General features: G+C 48.4%; 1 protein-coding gene across 2 annotated transcripts in view; it reads left to right on the top strand.

The window, feature by feature from the left end:
* The window catches only part of INPP5A (inositol polyphosphate-5-phosphatase A), a 193,833-nt gene that overhangs the window by 55,850 nt on the left and 118,129 nt on the right, over positions 1-19,854 (top strand). For both annotated transcript variants that reach the window (XM_065746757.1, XM_065746758.1), the window contains exons 3-4: positions 489-589; positions 2,675-2,762. In XM_065746757.1, coding sequence (XP_065602829.1) covers positions 489-589; positions 2,675-2,762 — 189 coding nt within the window. The remainder of the gene's footprint in view (positions 1-488; positions 590-2,674; positions 2,763-19,854) is intronic.

The following is a 19,854-nucleotide window of genomic DNA, read 5'->3' as shown; positions in this document are numbered from 1 at the left end:
CTTAAGATATTTTCATTACGAAGATTAACATTTAAAGTAGCATGATGGATGTTTGCGTCTCCTGGGTTGGATAAGTGTGAACACACTGCAGTGTGTGTGTAACTATAAAATAGTTTTGGAGATGAGATAGCTGGTCGGTGTTTTGTCCTGAGGTAGTTTGAGATGCTCTGATCCTGCTCACACTGCTGAGTCCTTTTCGAGGTGAGCTGGAAGAGGTTATGCCTTTGCTTCAAGTACTTGGTAACAAATTCACAGTTTAAAAACAAAAATACTATTTTAAAACATTTGAGATTATTATTGTGTATCAGGAGACTTTTACGTGCACCAACAAGTGATGCTTCTCTTACTGCTTATCACTGTTCTGTCATTTCTCTGGCTGATGGTCCTGCTTTCAGAATGAATGAGTATGCATTTACATCATAATTCTGTATATCCTGTATGGTAGCTCTGGATACAACTTTTTACTTGTGTCTTTCTGTTTGTTTCAGGTTGTTCATGCACACAAACCCCACTTCATGGCTTTACACTGTCAAGAGTTTGGAGGAAAAAACTATGAAGCTTCCATGTCTCATGTGGACAAGTTTGTTAAGTAAGTAACTAGACTGTACTGCTAGGATGTTGTTCTGGGCAGAAATCATCAGACATAGGGAGTATTTCAAAGCTTATGTATTTCATCATGGCGTAGGACCTTGCACTAGGACATTACCAGGCAAACGTTTATGCTCTGTGTTATTTGGGAAATCAGAAAGGCTAATGAAAATCTTCCCTGGCTGTGTCCTAAGAGAATAATCCTATGAAATATGGAATCCCTATAATGTCACTTCAGAGGCGAAGCTTATTGCACCTTGACACCAGACAGTTTGCTGCTTGGTGCATGCCGGCCCTGAGCTCATCCAGTGTGAGGATGCTGGATTCTCCCTCCGTGGTGGTTGCATTCAGTGCCTCTCATGCTGATGGTGGTGTAGCAGTTGGTGACACTGGGAGAGGTGGACCTGGACAGGCACTGATATGGTAGAAGCACAAGGCAAGCAAATCTGAAAGCACAGGTGTTTTACAAAAATACACAACATTTATAAGTCAGAAGGAGAAATAAAGTATTTTAACCTGAACATTTAGTTGGAAGGAGTCCTGTCAAAATCATTAGCAAAGCTAATGTTCGGTGTTGTGAGCAGCACTGCCCTGTGCTGTCAGCCTAGCAGTGCTGGAAGTGCCCAGCTGGAGCATGCCACATCACCAGGGTGAAAGCCAGTTTGCTTTGCTTGTCTCCTGGTCACTGTTACGTATTCACGATGGTATTGCCCATTTGAAATGAGCAGAGTCTCTTGAATGTGGAACGCTTGTGTGGTGTTGCATGGGTTCATGTGCTGGGCTGTCAGCTCTGTTTCTGCAAAGCAGAGGGAGAAGGAGAGAGAAATACTGTCTTACATGCTTCCCAAGGGCCCCTCTGCTTACCAAGGCACCAAGGGCTTATGTCCCTATGGCTGTTAGGTGCCAGATCTGGCCAGGCACCCCAGTGCAGCACTCTCATCTGCTCAATGTTTGCTGGGTCAGAGCGTGGCTTACCAGGCCTAGTGTAGAGTGAAGCACCTGTTGAGCTGCAGCTGAGTCTGTCTTTCAGAAGATAGCCGTGCCAACGGCCCATTTGACTACAGAATATTAATCTAAAAGAGCCGAGTATTGTGTCCTCCTGTATTACCTCACCCCCTTTGAATGAACTCAGTTCCCCTAGGAAGCCAACTACAAGAGCACCTGAACCAGCATCACACCCCACTCCGAGGCACAAATTGTGTACTCCTCAAGACTACTGCTTCTACAGAGCCCAGCCTCTACCAAGTCAAAAGGCTGCTTGCAGTCCGCAGATAAGAATACAAGAAAGTAAAGCTCTAAAGTTGAGGCTGTGAGGCCTTTGACGTTAACGGCCCAATTACATCTAATGTTCACGTTTGGAGTCATAACTCCTTCACAACTGTACCCAATTGGCACTAAGAAGCACTGAGAATTATGTTGAAAGTGACACTGATGTTGTCAGCTCCAAAGCTTGTAGGCAGATTGCTTTGCCACAGGAAACTTTCATCCCTGAAACTTGTTCCAAAATGAGGTAGAAGTACATGGTTTCTCTCTGTTACAGAATCACAGAACCATAGAATGGTTTGGGTTGGAAGGGACCCTTAAGATCATCCAGTTCCAGCCCTGCTGCAGGCAGGGACACCTCCCTCTAGCCCAGGCTGCCCACAGCCCCATCCATCCTGGCCTTGAGTGCTTCTGGGCAGGGAGCATCCACAGCCTCCCTGAGCAACCTGCTCCAGTGTCTCAGCATCCTCACAGCAAAGGATTTCTTCCTGACATCTAGTCTAAATCTCCCCTCTTACAGTGTAAAGCCACTTCCCCTCACCCTGTTGCTACCTGCCCTTATAAGAAGTCCCTCCCCAGCTTTCCTGTAGTCCCCTTCAGGTGCTGGAAGGCCGCTGGGAGGTCTCCTCAGAGCTTTCTCTTCTCCAGGCTGAAGAGCCCCAGCTCTCTCAGCCTGTCCCTGCAGGGAGGTGCTCCAGTCCTCTGGTCATCTTCGTGGCCCTCCTCTGAATAGTGGGAACGTTTCATTACAGAGAATGATGCTGAAGCAATGTGGAATGTTTGCATGTCCCTTCATATTTCCTATCTCTTCTTTGTCTTTTAGAGAATTATTATCAAGTGATGCAATGAAAGACTACAACAGAGCTCGAGTTTACCTGGATGAGAACTATAAATCACAGGAACATTTTACGGTAAATTTCCTGATTAATTAATTTTGGTTCAACAGATGATTAATTTGTTAAGCTGTTCAGGTTCTTTTGGTTGGTGTGTGTGTGAGCAGTTTCCATCATGATGATTACATCTTTCCAAAGTTATTTTTCACTAAGACGTTACTTTGTAAAATACACAAATGCTGTTGAAATTCTGTTTCACAGAAGTGCATCCACTGAGGTAAGTCACGTGTTAGAATTCTCAGGAAGTCTTGTTTGAAGTGACTGTCTTTTCCTCTAACAGCCTTCTTGGTGAATCAGAGTTACCTTCATTTAAGAAGCTGTTTGTCCCTCTGGCAGCCCGGGGTGGTGCCAGCTGTGACCAGCTGGGAGTGGGGCTGTGTGCAGTGAAGATATCTGATAGGAATCTCTGGAGCTTGTTTGGGTGGCAGTTTGGGAGAATAGTCGTAGCATGAGTTTCCACTGGTACATGAGTGATGTTTACGTAAACATATAAGTGGGGCGTTCACCTTTGAAAAAGAGCAGACATGATGGTAAGGTCACTGCCAGGACTGTCCAGCATGTGGATAGATCTACTGTTCTGTTTAGGTAATTACTGCTAGGTAGTACAGGAATGTTCACCACTACAGGGCTGTCCTAGTGACATCTTCCTTCTGTCTGGGACTGCAGCTTCCTTTTCCCCAGAACATCTTCAGCCAATATTTGTCAGGGGCTCAGCTACTACATCCTGAGCTAGGGTAAGTGACAAAAGGATGGGGGACAAAAGCAGCAGCATGGGCACAGAGCTCAGTTGAACCAACGTCTCCCACGTGCATGCAAATCCCAGCACAGCAGCATGTGACTTAAGTGAATAGGAGCCTGGGAAGACTTTTATTCATTCATTTTTGAGTGACTGTGGCTAGGAGCCCAGAGAAGCTGGAACTGGAAGAGGAATGTTGAGTTTTTTTTCCTTTTATTTATCAGAGAGGGGAAAAACAACACTGCTGGCCTTACTGAATCTTAGGGGAACAAATCTTGTGTCAGGAGCACTAAAACTTTGTGCAGGAAGCCCTGGTGGATGCAAAGCAGTAGGACAGAGCTGTGCTGGGGTCACTCTGGACTCAGGGTTGCAGCCAGCAAAGCCCTGTGAAACCAAGCTCAGTCCTATGGTCACTGGGGGTGCCTTCCAACCTCAGCTGGTCTGTGGTGGTGAGGAAGGGGATGATCATCAGTATCCTGAACTTGGGAATCACTGTATGGAAGGTTATTGCACACTGTAATGAAGCGTCTATAGCTTTTTCTGAGAAAGATGGTCATGATTCCTTATAATATTGAAGTTACTGTACATAACATGAGGTGTGCTTATTTATGTCTCTATGGTGGATAAAATGTTTATTGCAGTGTTTGACCACTGTCCTGGTCAGTGCACATGCAGCTTGTCTACAAAGAGCTCTGTATTTCACAAAGCTCAAAGAGCTGTAAGAAATAACGCTGTTTCCCTTCTCACATGCCAGCAGGTTTTTCCATGCACTGTTTCTTTGTAGCATTTCCCATCCGCTTTTGTGATTCCCCCTTTCCCATCACAGCCATTACCTTGCATATCTTTTTCCTCTCATGGTGCATTGACTGAACCTCGGTCTTCCTGGAAAAAACTTAGTCAGTGTATCCAGTCAATAAAGGAGGAAAAAATAAGGACTGTACCAATATTATTTATAGTGAAAATAACTAAGCAGATTTGTTTTTGTTACTTGATGAAATCTTTCCGTTGAAGCAGTAACTAAATCTGTTAAAGGTACAAAGCAGAACTTGTAGAACAACGCGTGCTTGGATTGCGAAGGATTGCATCTTCGTACTGACCCTCATAACCTTTAGACTTCAAGTAGTGGTCTTGTTGGCACTTAGTGTTGCCAAATCTCATACATAGTTCTTAGGGGCACTGTCGTAGATCAGAAGTTCACAGAAACTTCCCACACGTGACTGAGCTGGCAGTGCACCCACGTGTTTGTGGTGTGTGCATGCGGTGTGTGGACTGGTGATGGTATGAACGGGGATTTCACTTTGTCTTGTGTCCATTTAGGGTGAAGTTTGTCTTATCTCCAGAGTGGCTTGGCTGACTGTGTTGTGCATCTCCCTGCTTCCGCATTACTTCTGTTTGATTGTGAAGGTCCTTGACTTCTGTGGGCTGTTTTCCATCCCTTCTAGGGCATGGAATTGGCAGTGTATGCTAGCTTTTTAATTGTATTATTACCTTTCTCTCTCTGAAATATGAACATTTATTGCATACATTGCTGTATAATGCTGTTTTCATTAAAAGAGAGAAGCCTGAGCAGCTGCAGTTTGGCCAACCTTTACTCGTGGCTCTACTTATCCCCTTTTTCTAGCAGCTTTGGCTGTGTTTCTTCTTTGAGGCTTTCCTTGCCTTAGCTCCTGCAGAGCTCCATCTGGTTTTGCTGCTCACAGTTACACAGCTTGGCTGCACTGGGGCTGACAGTGAGAACATGCTTTTCTGGAGTCTGTCCCCTTAGCAAACAGCTTCTCCTCCAGCTGAGGGGAAGCAAGGTGTGTGTTACCAGAGTGCTGTGAGGTAGAGAATTGAGTGTGACCCCAGTGTCCCTTGCAGAGTGGTTTGATTTTAAAGACTATTAATTTATTGTGTAGTGGGGATCCAGATGGTTTGTCTGAGATGTGGAAAGAACTTGGTGGCAGGCGTTGGTCGCCTGTGGTCCTGTACACTGAGTCCAGTGTAAACTGGGCTGGGAGTAGTGGGGGTGGGGGGGCTGTCACAACCTAGGAGAGCACAGCTGTCTGGTTGGGTTGGGTTTCCCATGGAGATGGATTGCTGGGAATCTTCTCAAAACTTGCTTAGTGCATGCCAAAATGCAAAAAGCACCCAGGGATGTGCAGGGGCTGTGCTGGCAGGGAGTGTGCAGGAACAAGGGGGGCTGGCAGCAGCTGCCCTGCACCCGAGCTTGGGGGCCATGCTGAGCAAACCTGGCTGTCAGGAGCAGGCATGTGTGTGCAAACCACTCCATCACACTGTGCTTCAGCATCGTGTGGTTCTATAAGGTTGTAACGTGACCTGAAGATTGATCTCCTGGCAGAAAGCTGCTGCATTACAGCTAATGCATCTCGCCCTGGGAACGTGACAGTGGCAGAGCTGAGAGCTCCCAACAGTTACAAATGAGCTATGGGTGACAGCATCTGTGTGTGCATGTAAGGATCATTTCCCAGAAGCTCCCAGTTAAGCATGGAGGCAGCTTTGGTGACATTCCTGTTGTGACTGAGGTACTGAATGCAAACTGGCGTGCACAGAACTGCCTCATGTACCACCAGGGACGTTCTGGTACCCAGACAGCTTGACACTGCAGCACTTAAAGCCCTGGAACCTTTTTTCCTTTTTTTTTTTTTAAAGAGCATTTTGTTTTGGGCTGGATAAGTTCATAGGTGTGTATTTATGCATAATGCATAGAATGTGGCTCTGAATATTTCTGAGGTTGTTTTTATTTGACTCCATTTACTGGAAGTTTTTTTTTTTAAGATATAAAGTAACTCTTAACTTCTACTAAAATAGAGCATCAGCTGTCCTCAGGTGGATCTGAAGATACCATAATAATACTAACGTGGTCTAGTGTGACTTGGCCCTGCTGGCAAGCAGCAGTCCTAAAAATGAAGGCAGACAACATTTTATTAAAATGCGTAATTTTATCTTAAAATGATATCACCTCATTACTAAGAGAATAGTAAAGTTAATTTTTGTTAGATTAATGATACTTGAGTAATATTTTTGGTTGAGCTGAGTTCGAATAATTGGCCATTAATTGAAAAAGGAAATTGAATTGAATTTATCTTGTACATAAATCCTGTCATAGTTATTAATGGGTCTTAGAAAATATCGGCCTGTTCCCAGAAATGAATAGTGTACGCTGATTCCTCTGAGCTTATTAGCTGTGGCAGTTTAGAGTTTTGTTGAATAAAAAAGATGATTTAGGAACAGAGACATAATTGAATTGAATATAGGGGGAATTCACGCGCCTCATTAGTTCTCAGACCGTTTTTCCATTAACAATTTGTAGGGAACTTTCAGCGTTCGCAGAAGTGCAGGCTTCGTCCAGGAGGTGGTGCTGGAGGGCTGGGTGCCTCGGCGAGCCGCGCGTCGCTGCTGGAGGAGCCGTGGGCTGACGGCTGAGGCAGCGTTGAACTGCAGTGCTTTGTGAGAGCTCGTGGGGACGGGCACCGGGGCAGCCGGTGTGTGCCCTCCGTTCCTTCCCGGGCACCGGGGCAGCCGGTGTGTGCCCTCCGTTCCTTCCCGGGCACCGGGGCAGCCGGTGTGTGCCCTCCGTTCCTTCCCGGGCACCGGGGCAGCCGGTGTGTGCCCTCCGTTCCTTCCCGGGCACCGGGGCAGCCGGTGTGTGCCCTCCGTTCCTTCCCGGGCACCGGGGCAGCCGGTGTGTGCCCTCCGTTCCTTCCCGGGCACCGGGGCTGCCGGTGTGTGCCCTTCGTTCCTTCCCGGTGCCCTCGGCAGTGTGGGAAGGATGCATGAAGGATGCATGTTTCTGGGTTATGGGGGGCAGGGAGTCCTGGCACTTCTGTGATGTCGTGTGGTGCTTCTGCCAAACTGAACGTTTTGGAGAATGCTTTCAGACATCTTTTCTCTTTGATTGCAGCTACAGTTTGAATATTCTTGTTACTTACATGAGCCTCTTCACACCTTCTCCTTTCCTTTGAGTTTTCCTTGGTTTGAGTTTGTTTTTCATAATGATATTTCTGGATAAATACATCAGGCTGGAGAAGTGGGAGTTCATTTCTAGTCTTAACCAATGGCACCGTAACCTCCTTGGCCCCGAGTGCACATGTCCGTGCTGTCCAACAGCAGCCCTGTGGCTCTGCATTCCCCTCTGCAGTGCAGCTCAGGGGGCTCAGCCGTGCTCCTCACTGACTCGGTGCTTTAAAGGGAGCTGGGATGCACTTTTTGGGGCACCGGGGATTGCCCCGTGGTTCTTCAGAAGGCATGGGCTTATTTCAAATCCCATAAAAGTGGTACTTCAGAAGAGCACCATCTGTGTCACAGTGCCGTGCTCCCATAGCATGCAGCACGGTGAGATGCTATGCTGTGGTGTCTGGCATAGCTGCTGTGTGCAGAGGGAGGGACACAGGAGTGGGGCTGCAGGGAAGGCTGCACTGTGGGAGGAGCTGGGTGGGCTGCTGTGCTGTTCTTGTGTCCCAAAATTAGTGCTGGTGAGGCTAACTGGGAAGCAATCTTCTGAAACAGAAAAATTCATAGGCAACTTCTTAAAAATCACGTGCAGAAAGCTGTGGGTATTTTCAGCAGTGCACAGCCACAAACTGAAGCAGAGGAACTTCCACACAAATGTGTGTGGGAACTTCTTCCCAGTGCAGTGATGGAGCACTGGAGCTGCACACAGAGGTGGTGGATCTCCTCCTCTGGAGACGTTCAGGACCCACCTGGACACCGAGCTGTGCACCCTGGGCTGGGAGCTGCTTTGGCAGGGGGTTGGACTCTGTGATCTCTGGAGGTCCCTTCTGACCCCTGCAGTTCTGTGATTCTGCATCCATTTATTTCTGCTACCTCATGTTTTTGTTTGTTGTATCGATTTTTTTTTTAAATACCAGCTGTATTAAATGGTCTTACACAAGGTCCTTGGGGTGTTTTGGTAAGCTTTTCTTGGTGCTGGAGCACATAGGGATGTGTACGAGTGGTGAGCTACCAGGTGATGCTGGGGGAGGCCGTGCAGTGAAGCAGGAGCTGCATGTGGTGCAGCGAGCATCCGGGAAACAGTGGAACAGTCATGCGCGGCTACTGCGCGATACTCAGGTGTTTGTTACTCGCTATACAGATGAGAATGAGAGGAATACAACAGTTTGGAGATGTTATCTTACCTGTAACACTCCTGAGATGCCAGGAGCAGCTCCGCCGCAGTGCACAGGAGCGCCTCCAGGTGAGCGGAGCGGCGGTGCCGCGGGGCCCGGCGGAGCCGCGCGGGGGCGCTGTGGGAGCGCCCGGCCCGGGGGGCGGCGCGGGGTTTAAACCGCTTCGCGGGCGTTGGCTTCTTCGCCATGCTTATTTTTTCTGTAATGGAAGAAAAAGAGTTTGTGAATTGGTGCATGCAGAAGTTATTCCTACGGCGTCTGACAGAACGGCTGTGTGCGTGTTCTGTGTGCCATGGCGGGTGTTCGCCGACGGCCGCCTGCAGGGCCGCGTCCCCAGGAGCTGCTGCAGCCCGCTGCTTCCCAGCCCCTCCGCGGGGGAAGCAGGACTGTGCTGTGCTGCAGCGCTGCCTTCCTGCACCGCTCTCTCTTTGCCCCTTTGCATCCCAGCTGTAAGATACTGACAGCTCTTGTGAGGAATGTCACGGTTTCTTTTTGTTCTGTTTTCTGACACTCCCGTGTGCTTTGAGGGAGTGACAGTGCAAACAGAAGTCCCACAGATGGGCCATCGTGGGGCAGGTTTTGCTGTTTGTGTGTGGCAGCACTCTGTGCAGAATCGCTGCTGCTGCTGTAGCTGTGGTTTCACAACTTAGACGGAGTCACATTTTCTGTGGCCTGAGGATTTTATGGTTGTTATTTGGCACTGCAGTTGTGCAGCATCCTGCATGTGTTTTAAAAGATGTGGGACTGCCATTGTTTCCAAATAATACACTTATTGTAGAAATCTATGCATCTGAACTGCTGAGGTACTGTCAGGCTGCAGTACCTGAGCACAACGGGGAACTGCAAGGATTTAAAATAACAATTAAAACATTTTTGTCTGCAGTTGAGAAGATGAGGGCTGTGAATGACGGCTGTCACACAGGGCAGGGCGTGCTGCAGCTTCAAGGCTCGTGCCTCCCCAGCACTGCGTGCTGCTGGGCCTCGCTCACTGCTGCCGCTGTTCCCTCCGCTTTGTGCAGGGCTGGAGGCACAGGGACAGCCGTGTGACACAGGAACGGTGCCTGGTTCTGCCCAGCTCCATGGGGCTCATCAGGAGTGCCTGGGTGGCACTGAGCAGCTGTGTGCTGCCCCAGGGAAACCTGCAGCCCACGCTGGGGCTGAGCAATCCGTGGGGGCCCGGGCCCTGCCAGGGTGCAGGGACCTCCTGTGCCCAGCACATTGCGCCTGTCTGTGGCCTGCAAATGCTGCTGGGGCCCTGACCCTCTGCTGGTCTCGTGCAGGCTGTGGCGGGGTGGGATAGAGTCCCTGTCATGCAACGGTGCGTGCCCATCCTGGCCGTCCTGCAGGAAAGCACGAGCGTTATAGCGTAGGTGATGTGGAACCTAAAAAGCTTTGTTCAGACTTCTCTTGTGGCCTCACTGTGCCCTCGTGCTCTGCAGGAGCTCTGTGCAGCACTCCACTCCTGCACTCCTATGCTGCATCCGGCGCTTCTGGGCCGGGACTGAGCAGCTCTGCCTGGTGCAGGAGCCTCTGCCTCGCTGCACGTTTACCCGTTGTGTTTTCTTGGAGTCATTTGTGTGAGGAGCTGCACAAGGAGCTGTTGTTGGCACAGGGCATACATGAAAATAGTGCATCTCTGCACCTGCGTTCCTTTCGGTCGCTGCTGTTGGCAGCTCGGAGCTGCTGCTCGGCTGTGACGTGCTGTTGCTGCCTGCTGTTTGCAGTTCTGTTTGTGTCCGTTTCTTTCCTTTTGTTGTAGCGCATATTGTGTGGAATTTATTCTCTTTAATCCGGCGTCTCCTTGAGCGAATGTAGTTGCTTGTTGAGTGCAACCAGTGAGGACTCGTGAGGGAAGCGCGGCTGCCGGGGGTGCTCGCTTGCCGCTGAGCGGTCTCCATCGGTACCGTTCCTGCGAACTCCGAGAGCAGCGGCGGCCGCGGGGCGGCTCCTCGTGCCGGGGCTGTGCCGGGGCAGCTCCGCGGCTGTGCCGGGGCTGTGCCGGGGCAGCTCCGCTCCGGGCCGAGGCCGCCGCGGGGCGGGCGGAGCCCCGCCCGTATCCGTCGTTATCCGCGGGGCCGGGGGCTGTGGCCGGGCAGCGGGGCCGGGCGGAGCAGCGGGCGCTGCCTTCGTGCGGTCCTTAGAACGTCGGGGCCGAGCAGTTAGCAGTTAGCTAGCAGTTAGCTGTGCCGGATGAACGCGGTGTTAGCGGCGTTGGCCCGTAGGCGCGTTCTGCGGGGTGCGGGCGGCAGTGCGGGGCGGAACGGCCCCGAGCGGCAGGAGAGGAGGCGAGGTCGGGAAACGCGGACATAATGTCATAAGGAATTATAAAACGCTCTTTAAGGAACTCGCTAATGCGTTTGTTTGAGGCACTGAATTAATTCTTAAACGAGATCAGCGTGACTCTCGAGAAAAATACTGTGAATGCTATCTACTGCTATAAACTAATGGGTTTATTAATGTTTGGAATAGCTTGATAATGCCGTATTCATTGCCGAAAGGAAGGCAGGCTGCGAGCCCGCTCGCTCCCTCCCCGCTGGCACCGTGCTGCTCTCCCTGCGGAGCTGCGCTTCGCAGCGCCTGGAAATGCACCCGCGATGCAATGTTTTGCGATTGCAAACAAACGGATAGAAGGAAAGGCTCATTGCCTTATGCTGTCACCATCGTCTGCAATGACTGCTGTTGATGTGGACAGGCAGAAGGCAGCCCGTCTTGCAGGGAAGCAGGAGCTGAACGGTGCTGCTCCGAGTTGGGCTCTGCGGGTGGAGGTGTGCAGCGCTGCTCCGCTGGGAGCTCCCCACGCGGGGCGGCTCGCGATGCGGCACCGCCTCCGTGGAACCGATGGCGGCAGCGCAAACCGAGTGCGCTTCGGCTCTTTCAGAGGGAAATGAATTTCCCGCGGCGCTGATGTTCGCGTTAAAATGCCACAGACGCGCACTTACTACTCTGTTAAACTTAACAGTGTTTGCAATGTACAAACCCGAACTGGAACCCTTTGACACTGAGGAAGTGTTTCCACTTAGTTTTAGAGGGCTTTCTAAGTGTCTATTGATCAGTGTTCTCTAACAGCACAGAAATAATGTGTCTAATTTAACTGGCCACATGGAGGAGTATAGAAAAAGCATTAGTTATTCCCTGAAAGGCTTGGAACGTCGATAGAGGACATAACATTAATGACTTTTCTATACGCGAGCTTCAAAAATGGCTAAATGAGGAAGAAATTACAAATTTATTTTCCTATAATTTCAGCAGTTGTCTTGTTTTACTGCACCAGTAAAGCATTGAGCGCTGAAATGTCACACTCGGAGTATTTTCTGGTTCACTCGTCTAACATGCAAATCATAAAACAAAAGGGAAAAAGGTGTAAGCGTGGGCCTCGTTCGCCCTGCCCGGCTCCGTGGTTCTGGCCGGGCTGGCGGCCTCGGGACGGACAGCTCCAAACCCCTCTGCTCTGCGGGGGCTCCCGGCACCAGGAACGTCTCTGTCGTTTCAGGTCTGTCCACACCTGAACAGAGATCGGTAATTTTGTCCCAACTTACTGACAAATAAGTGGTGTACGTAGCTCAGATGTTAAGGGTTTGCTGCTTCTCCAAGAAACAAACAGACGGATTCCAGATCTCCAGAGGTGAACGGCGCAGCCTGAGCTGGGGAGAGACCTATTGTTTGCCATTCCTTTCCTGTTCACGCAGTACTGAATTAAGCAGCAGTTTTGGGTCGGCTTCGTTTTGTTCCTCCCGCTCCCTCACCCCCTTCAGTTAAACAGAGATTTCTTAGGGAAAAACATTAGTGCTGTTTTGTGAGTGAGCAGAAATGGCTGCGGCCGTTGGCTGTGGAGCCGAGCGGTGTTACCCAGGGGTCGTCCACAGCTGCGGCGTGGAGCGGAGCCTCCTGTGCGGGATTCCCTTCCTGTTGGTGAGAGCACGTTGGCACGTGGTGTTCAGAGCTGCCCGTGGAACTGGTGTCTTCTTGTTGCTCTTCCAGCTCGACTACTCTTGGTTGTGTGTTTTTCACCCTTTAGGATGTTTTTAACGTTTTGGCGGTGATGGGTGTGTACAAGTACCCCTGCAAACAGCCATGTGCCTGCTTCGTCTGCTGACGTCCCCCTGGAGCAGGGTGGGAAGTGGGGCTGCCCAGAAACAGACAGGAGATTGGGTGGAGTTCCTGTGAGGACTTCGTAGCTGGAGATGGGACCGCTTCGCCTGGGACATTCGGGGGATTTAGAGCACGAAGCCATAATCTGGGGATGGGTAACGAATGAGAATGTCAGAAACAGCTGACGAACAGGGAAAGCACAGACCTTGTGGGTGGGAGCAGGTAAAGTGTGAACTTCAGTGTACAAAAGTTTGGGGGAAGGGTGAATTCACATCTACCTCAGCTAGTTATGATAATGGCTTACTGACCCTAGGCGTGGAAGTCCACAGCCTGGGATATCTCACATTCCTGAAAATGTCTCCGGGAAGGATAGAGCATCTCTATTGGTTCGTGCAGCTGAGAAAGTAACTGCAGTTATAAATCCTACATCCAAACCTCACTGCTATTTACAGACTTCACGTACACAGGTTTTTCTTTTAAATAGCAGTTAATCTAATGATAGACCACTTCAAAGCTGCCTGTCTCTTGGGTTCTGATGGCCAGGTACAGAACTGGAGAGCAGTCACACAGCAGTGGGGACGCAGGGTGCTGGTGCAGCAAGCAGACGCACCATCTTTAGGTCCTGCTCCAGGTGATGCATCTCTCCTACAAAAGAGAAGTACCACCTTGGTTGCATCCTCACCTTTCATATCTCAAGCATGCCGTGCCTGGTGTTTTCGCTTTGTTTCACCTTTAATGTTGGTGCTGAATGGTATCAGTTCCCCCAAATCCCCCACTGAGATACATGTGCACGGATACAAGTGCTATCAGATCGTATTAACGTCGTCTTCTGACATGCCTCTTCTCAACAAAGACTGCAGTCTAATCCCTTAGTTAATATGGCACATGCAAACAGATAATACGTCAATGTTTTTTTTGTGTTTGGTAGGGGGGGATTTAAGGTGTGATGAAAACAAGGCACAGATTAATATCTACGAAGTATTTTGGTATTCTGGGTGTCTTAATGGGGTATTTCTTACGTTGTTTTTCAGTTCTAAAAGTATAATTAGAATATTTCTTCTAAATGCAGAACAGAAATGTTAACATCATATGGAAATAAAAGCCAAGACTGGAGGGGAAGGAAAAGCACCATGGTTAGCACTGTATACTGCAAATTCAGTTCGTGATAAAACAAGCTTCTCTGACGTTGCTTCCCATAGCGACAGTGGGAAGTCTTTGCACTTGCACTCGTATTCGTACTGCTGAATTAGATGTAGATCTGCTGCACTCGTTCAGGCCTGTGCCCAATGAGTGCATTTGCCCTGGACTCACCTACTTGATGGAGGAGCAAGGGCCGCTTCCTGGTGGTACCTCTGCCCATCTTTTGGCAAGTGGGAGAGCACTGCGTGCGTGTCCAGAGTCTGAGGTGTGTGTGGCAGGAGGAAATGGAAATTGAGGTTATGAGTTCTGGCAGCCATGGTCTTCCTGAGTTTGGTTCTGAGGTTGAGAGTGAGACCTTCTCACACAAGAAAGAATGCAACTGGGACTTCTTCCCTCTGTATTTGCAGTTACAAGCTGTGTCCTCATCTCATGCTCATTCCACCAGCTGCTTCCAGCAGAGCTGGTGGAGGATGAGCAGCACCTTGTGTGCTGCCAGCAGGGCCGAGCACTGTGCTTGCTGTGGGATCCTGGTGGTCCTTCTGTTCTCACACTTTTGAGATCTTGACTGGATATTTAAAATGTACTATTATTGACATGTGAACATTAATATATTTTCTGTTTTGTTTCCCGCAAAATGTTTTATGTCCGCATATGCGCAAAGAAATTTGTTCTCTTTGTGGCAACAGAAACCTGAGAATAGATTTGAAGATGCTATTGTGCAGACTTATGTATTACATGGACTTCAATTTATTGAGAAGTCTAAGCACACTTGATGATATTACATGGTTTCAGCAGGACCAGCATAAATATTTTTTCCTTTCTGCAGTTGTGTGTACTCTAATTATATTGTGCTTATACCCTTTGTTCCCATGCAATTAGAACATATGGAATGTAGAGCACAGACTGTCACAATTAACTGCACTTAAGAGAACAAGTGGCTATATGAAAAGAGAGAACTGGAGATTTGCAAAATGAGATGTACTCATTTTAGCTGTACCTAATGACCTCATTAGGTACAGCTACCCATTACCATGGAGTAAATAAAATGCATTTTAAATCTCCAAACTCTAAGGAGAAATGAGGGCAAGAGGTGTTAAGAAATAGAAACTTCTATAAGCAGCCTTGTGGACAGTTGCTCACTGAGAGCGGTCATCTTCCTTGACAGTGACATCCATTAGGTCAGAACTTGGCAGTAACTCTTCACTTGGGTAGGTTTGTTTTTATTTTGTCAGGTTTTTTCTGACTCTAAGGAACTTGTATTTCTGTATTGCCTGGTTCACTTGTTGGCTTCTCATCTTTGGCTGTATATCCTGGTTAAGATTTTACTTGTTTTGGGAAGCCACAACAGACTTGAACCTCCAAAAGGTTATGATGTGATGAGAATTATCATCTGTATTTTGGTTCCTCTGCTGGATGGATGACATCCTCATTTGGAATGATTTCTGCCTACTTTCAGGTTACTTTTCAGAACAGTGAAGGGGAAGCCCAGGAAAGCAGAGGAGCATAGGCTACATCTCAGTCTTCACAATAGTGATGTTGTGGCTGGCACAGAGGAGATTCAGACTTCCAGCAAGAAATGTGTGGCTGAGAATTCTCAGTCACTTACACAAAAGCAAACAGTGTAGAGGAAAAGCCACAAGGTATTACACTGTAGACTATATTCCGGGGCTCTACATCGTTTCAGCCTGGAGTTAAATCCAGTTCCTTAGGATTCTGTAGTCATGCTGAGAGTTAGAAGTTGTGTTGAAGTGTCTTTAAGCTGCAACATGTTCACTTGCAGACAGGCTGTGTGATAGGATCCAACAGTGAATCTTAGGAAGTCTTGAACCAGGCTGGGGATTTGGAGACAATGTTCTTTGAAGAACACTGCTTATAATTACTACTGCACTAGAGATCTACTCAGTGTTTTTGGCCATTAATTGTGAACCACTACAATATTCCTTACCACGTGTCCATAAAACTTCTTCAGTGCAGTGGGTGTTAAGAGGTTTTCATTTTTACAGGGATACCTTAAAGTCCAGTAAAATGGCACATCCTAATGCTGGCAAAGTGTAAGTTATGATGTTCTAATCCATTGTGGTATATAGATAATGGAGTGGTGAAGTATAGAGTCAGTCTCCCTTGAAATCTGATCAGAGCAGTGGCTGTTTCCAAGGAAGGAGGCCTAGGACATGTCGTCGGCCATCAGTCCTCTCCCACGTGAGAAGTTTTGAGTTGTGTACTGGTTTTCTGTGGTTTTCTGTAATCCTTCTGCAAGACTTTCCAGACAGTCTGTTAGAAAACTGTCAGCTCTGGTACGGCCGCACCTCGAGTACTGTGTTCAGTTTTGGGCCCCTCACTACAAGAAGGACATTGAGGCCCTGGAGCGTGTTCAGAGAAGGGCAACAAAACTGGGGAGGGGTCTGGAGCACAAGTCTTATGAGGAGCGGCTGAGGGAGCTGGGATTGTTTAGTCTGGAGAAGAGGAGGCTCAGAGGAGACCTTATTGCACTCTACCACTTCCTGAAGGGGGGTTGTGGTGAGGAGGGGGTGGGCCTCTTCTCCCTGATAAATAACGACAGGACGAGGGGGAATGGCCACAAGTTGCGCCGGGGAAGATTTAGATGAGACCTGAGGAAGCATTTCTTTTCTGAAAGAGTGGTCAGGCACTGGAATGGCCTGCCTAGGGAGGTGGGTGAGGCACCATCCCTAGCGCTGTTCAAGAAGCGTTTAGATGAGGTGCTAAAGGATTTAATTTAGTAGTTGGGTAGGGATAGTGATAGGAGGATGGTTGGACTAGATGATCTTATAGGTCCTTTCCAATCTTATGAACTTATGAACTTATGATACTACAGCTAGTCTCATCCAGGTCTTGAAGTATTTGTTCTCTCATCTCCTGCTGTTAACGTGCAAGTTAAAACTTTCATTCTTTGACCTGGATCTGAAGCACTTTTTTTCATAATTGGTGCTTGGGTTTGTGATTGGCAGAGGTTAACAAACAGTGGCATCCTGTGGAGTTGCAGAGATGTAATTGTGAATAGGTGCTTTGCAGTGCAATGGGAGAGCAGATGTGTTTGTGTTTTGTCCATTTGCTGTGAGCTGTGGCTCTCTGCTGCTGCTCCTCCAGGGCTTTGGGCAGGCTGCACACCCCATTGCTGCACACACCGCCTTGGTTGCACGGAGTCTCCTTACCCTGACTTTGCAGTGCTGCTCTCAGGAAGCCAGGAGCTGCCTGGCTTTCAGTTAACATCATTATATAATGCTGCTCCTTTCATGTGACCTTTACATCTGATACGTAATCTGGAGAAATAATCCTGGATTCACTTGTCAGCATTCTGGAGCGCACCCCAGGAGGGTGACTGTCATTTATTACTTCTCTGAGCACTGGACTCCATGAAGGCTTATTTTTAAAAAGCATGAACTATTAATTATTCCCCTAAAAGGATGTGTTACTTGGAGCAGCCCAACCACAGAGTTGCTCCTTGTCTCTTCTTGTTTAGGACATGTCAAGAAAGGCATGTGAGGTTTCTCAAGAAATGCTTTTCAATTGTAGTTCCCTTCCCCATTTTAGTACCTACTGAGTTCTGTGTGAGTTTTCTTTTTTAAGGAACTGATTACTGTGCAAGATGGCAAATAGCACTTGTCTGTGGAATGATGCCCTGTGGACACGTGCTGATGTTTTGTCGCTCAGAGGTGTGCAGTTCTTGCTCTTGTTTTGGAAGCTGCTCTCCGTTGGCTGTGGTCAGTCTGTGGTTACAGCCAAAGCAGCTGCTGGGACGTGTCCACGTGCTACAGACCCCTGTTCACAGCCCCTGTGTTGCTGCCTTAGGGACAGCGAGGCCTGCAGCTCGTGTCCCTCTGTCTGGTTATTACTAGCCTTCCTTTTTCCATGGTGATATGTTAGTACTTGCATAGGACCTCTTTGTCCTCTCCTGGAAGGATGAATGCCATTGTCAAAGGGGATTTTGAAGCCCTAAGATAGTTGGCAGAGGTGACTTTGAGGTCAGCATGTACTAGCTGAGAAGAGAACTGTATTCAGCCTGGGACAAGGTGAGCTGAACAGGAGCAGACAGTGCTGTTCTGCATGGCCCTGGGCAGGCACGCAGGCCACTGCCCATCTCCTTCATCCCATTGGCAGTGATCAGCAGAGCCCGGCACCTGCAGGTGCTGCCAGAGATCCTCCCTGCTGCTGTGCCCCTCAGCTACTGGAACAGTGTTTGGAAAGTTATGGAAAATTAATTATTGATTGCAGATGTGCCTCAGTTCAAGGGAGGTAAAAACGAATGGATGCATTGACGGTGAGGGACGTAATCCGCTCTGTGGAAGTGATTGTCTTTTGCTCTGCTCCTTCCCTCCTGCTGTTTCTGCTCCTCTCTTGCCCCCTCCCCCTTCCCGCACGCTGGATAAAAGACAGGCCTGATAAAGTGAGAGAAACAAGATTGGTTTTCTAAGGGCACCAGGCCCTTCACGATCAGCTAAATCACGGGCTGTCTGGCTCCGGGGCTGGGTGATGACCTGCTCCCCGCGCCGTGGCACTCGCACCCCCCGGCGGGATGTTATGATGTGCACCCAGGCGGCTGCAGGGGGCTGCAGTGAAGGTGAAACTGTCATATCGATCTTTTTAGCACTAAAATATGAGCCACTTTACTCCACTCCCCGATGCTGTGATGTGAAAAATAATAACTCGGATCCAAATTAAAAATATTGATCTCTGGAAGGTGTTGAAAGTAAATAAACACCTTCCGAAGTTTTCGGGTCAGCCAAGAAATGGTATTCAGCAATAAATGTGTCGGCGTGTCAGAATCCAGGGTTCTTGATCTGTTTTTCCTTTTGAATTGATTTTTCATTACTTACTTCCTAAAAGTGTTGGAATTTGGTCCTCTACTGTTAAATCCCAGTGTTTGGGCAAATTATTTCTTTGGGGCTTATGAGGTGCTCCTAATCCACTCGCTCATTGATTGATTGATTTTTGACTCAATAAACTTGCATTACCCTTCCTTTATTTAAGGCTTTCATCATAATTTTTTGTACATTTAGGCTTGACTTTTTTATTTCCGTCTAACAGATGAGCTGACATTGGTCTATCAAACATGTGGGAAAACAATTGCCACAAGGTTAATTTTATTGCTAGCTCCATGCATTTTAAGTAGGTGCCAGGTATTTTCCACTACAGGCTGATAAATTGCCGTCGAACCGCTAAAGCATAAGAATGAAGAGAAGCACTGTAACAACAACAGAAACCCCAATATAAATGCATCGCGTTGCATAAGCATTAAATGGATTATTTTTGCTTCATTGCTTTAACTTCATTTTATGTCTGACCAGAAATAGGCACACGGAGATGTGATGAGCTCTTAGCTGTTACCCTGCTCACGCTGCGGTGTTACGAGTCGGCGGCGTGGATATTTCTGCGTAGCACAGTGAAGTACTGCAGTGTACTTTTTCAAGAAAGCAGTTTTCCTTTACGAACTCGTCAGTTTATTTTTAGACAGCCAAACATTCTCCAGGAGCAGAAATATTGGTATTACTCTGCCTTGGCAACTTTTACAAAGCTGCTTTTTAATGCCGTAAGAAATGGCAGAGTGCCCGCGCTACTGTTGCCGAGTTTTGATGAGAATGAGAGCAGCTCCTTCCATTAATATCAGGAGAAGCTCAGTCAATGTGAAACGTGTTTGAAAAAAACCCCTTGAGCAATTGTGCTCTTACTGTGGGGTCTTTGGTCCATCGTGCTTCTTCGCTGAGTCGCCGCTCTCAGTTCTGCGAAGTTCTGTGCGGGTGTCTGTGCATCTCGTTCTCCCTTTGCCGGATTTTGTGACGTGTTTGCTGCACGGTTCACGTACGGTTTGGCTCGTGTGTGTGTGTTTGATTCCTGGAGATGTGATCCATTAAGAGGAAAAAGCAGGAGCTCCATAAATTACTTTACAGGACTGATAGCATTTTAGTCATTGTCTGCTTCTCTGCACAACTGCGTCTCACCGCCGGTCTCTGCCTTTGTTGGAGTGCCTGGGCGCTGCGCTGGCGCTCCGTGGCAGCGGCTG

Source organism: Cyrtonyx montezumae, unplaced genomic scaffold (assembly GCF_038088225.1).
Source record: "Cyrtonyx montezumae isolate F1298 unplaced genomic scaffold, pur_monq_1.0 scaffold_4, whole genome shotgun sequence".
NCBI lineage: Eukaryota > Metazoa > Chordata > Aves > Galliformes > Odontophoridae > Cyrtonyx > Cyrtonyx montezumae.
Note: the sequence above shows the minus strand (reverse complement) of the source record. Positions and strands in the feature narration are given on the sequence as shown.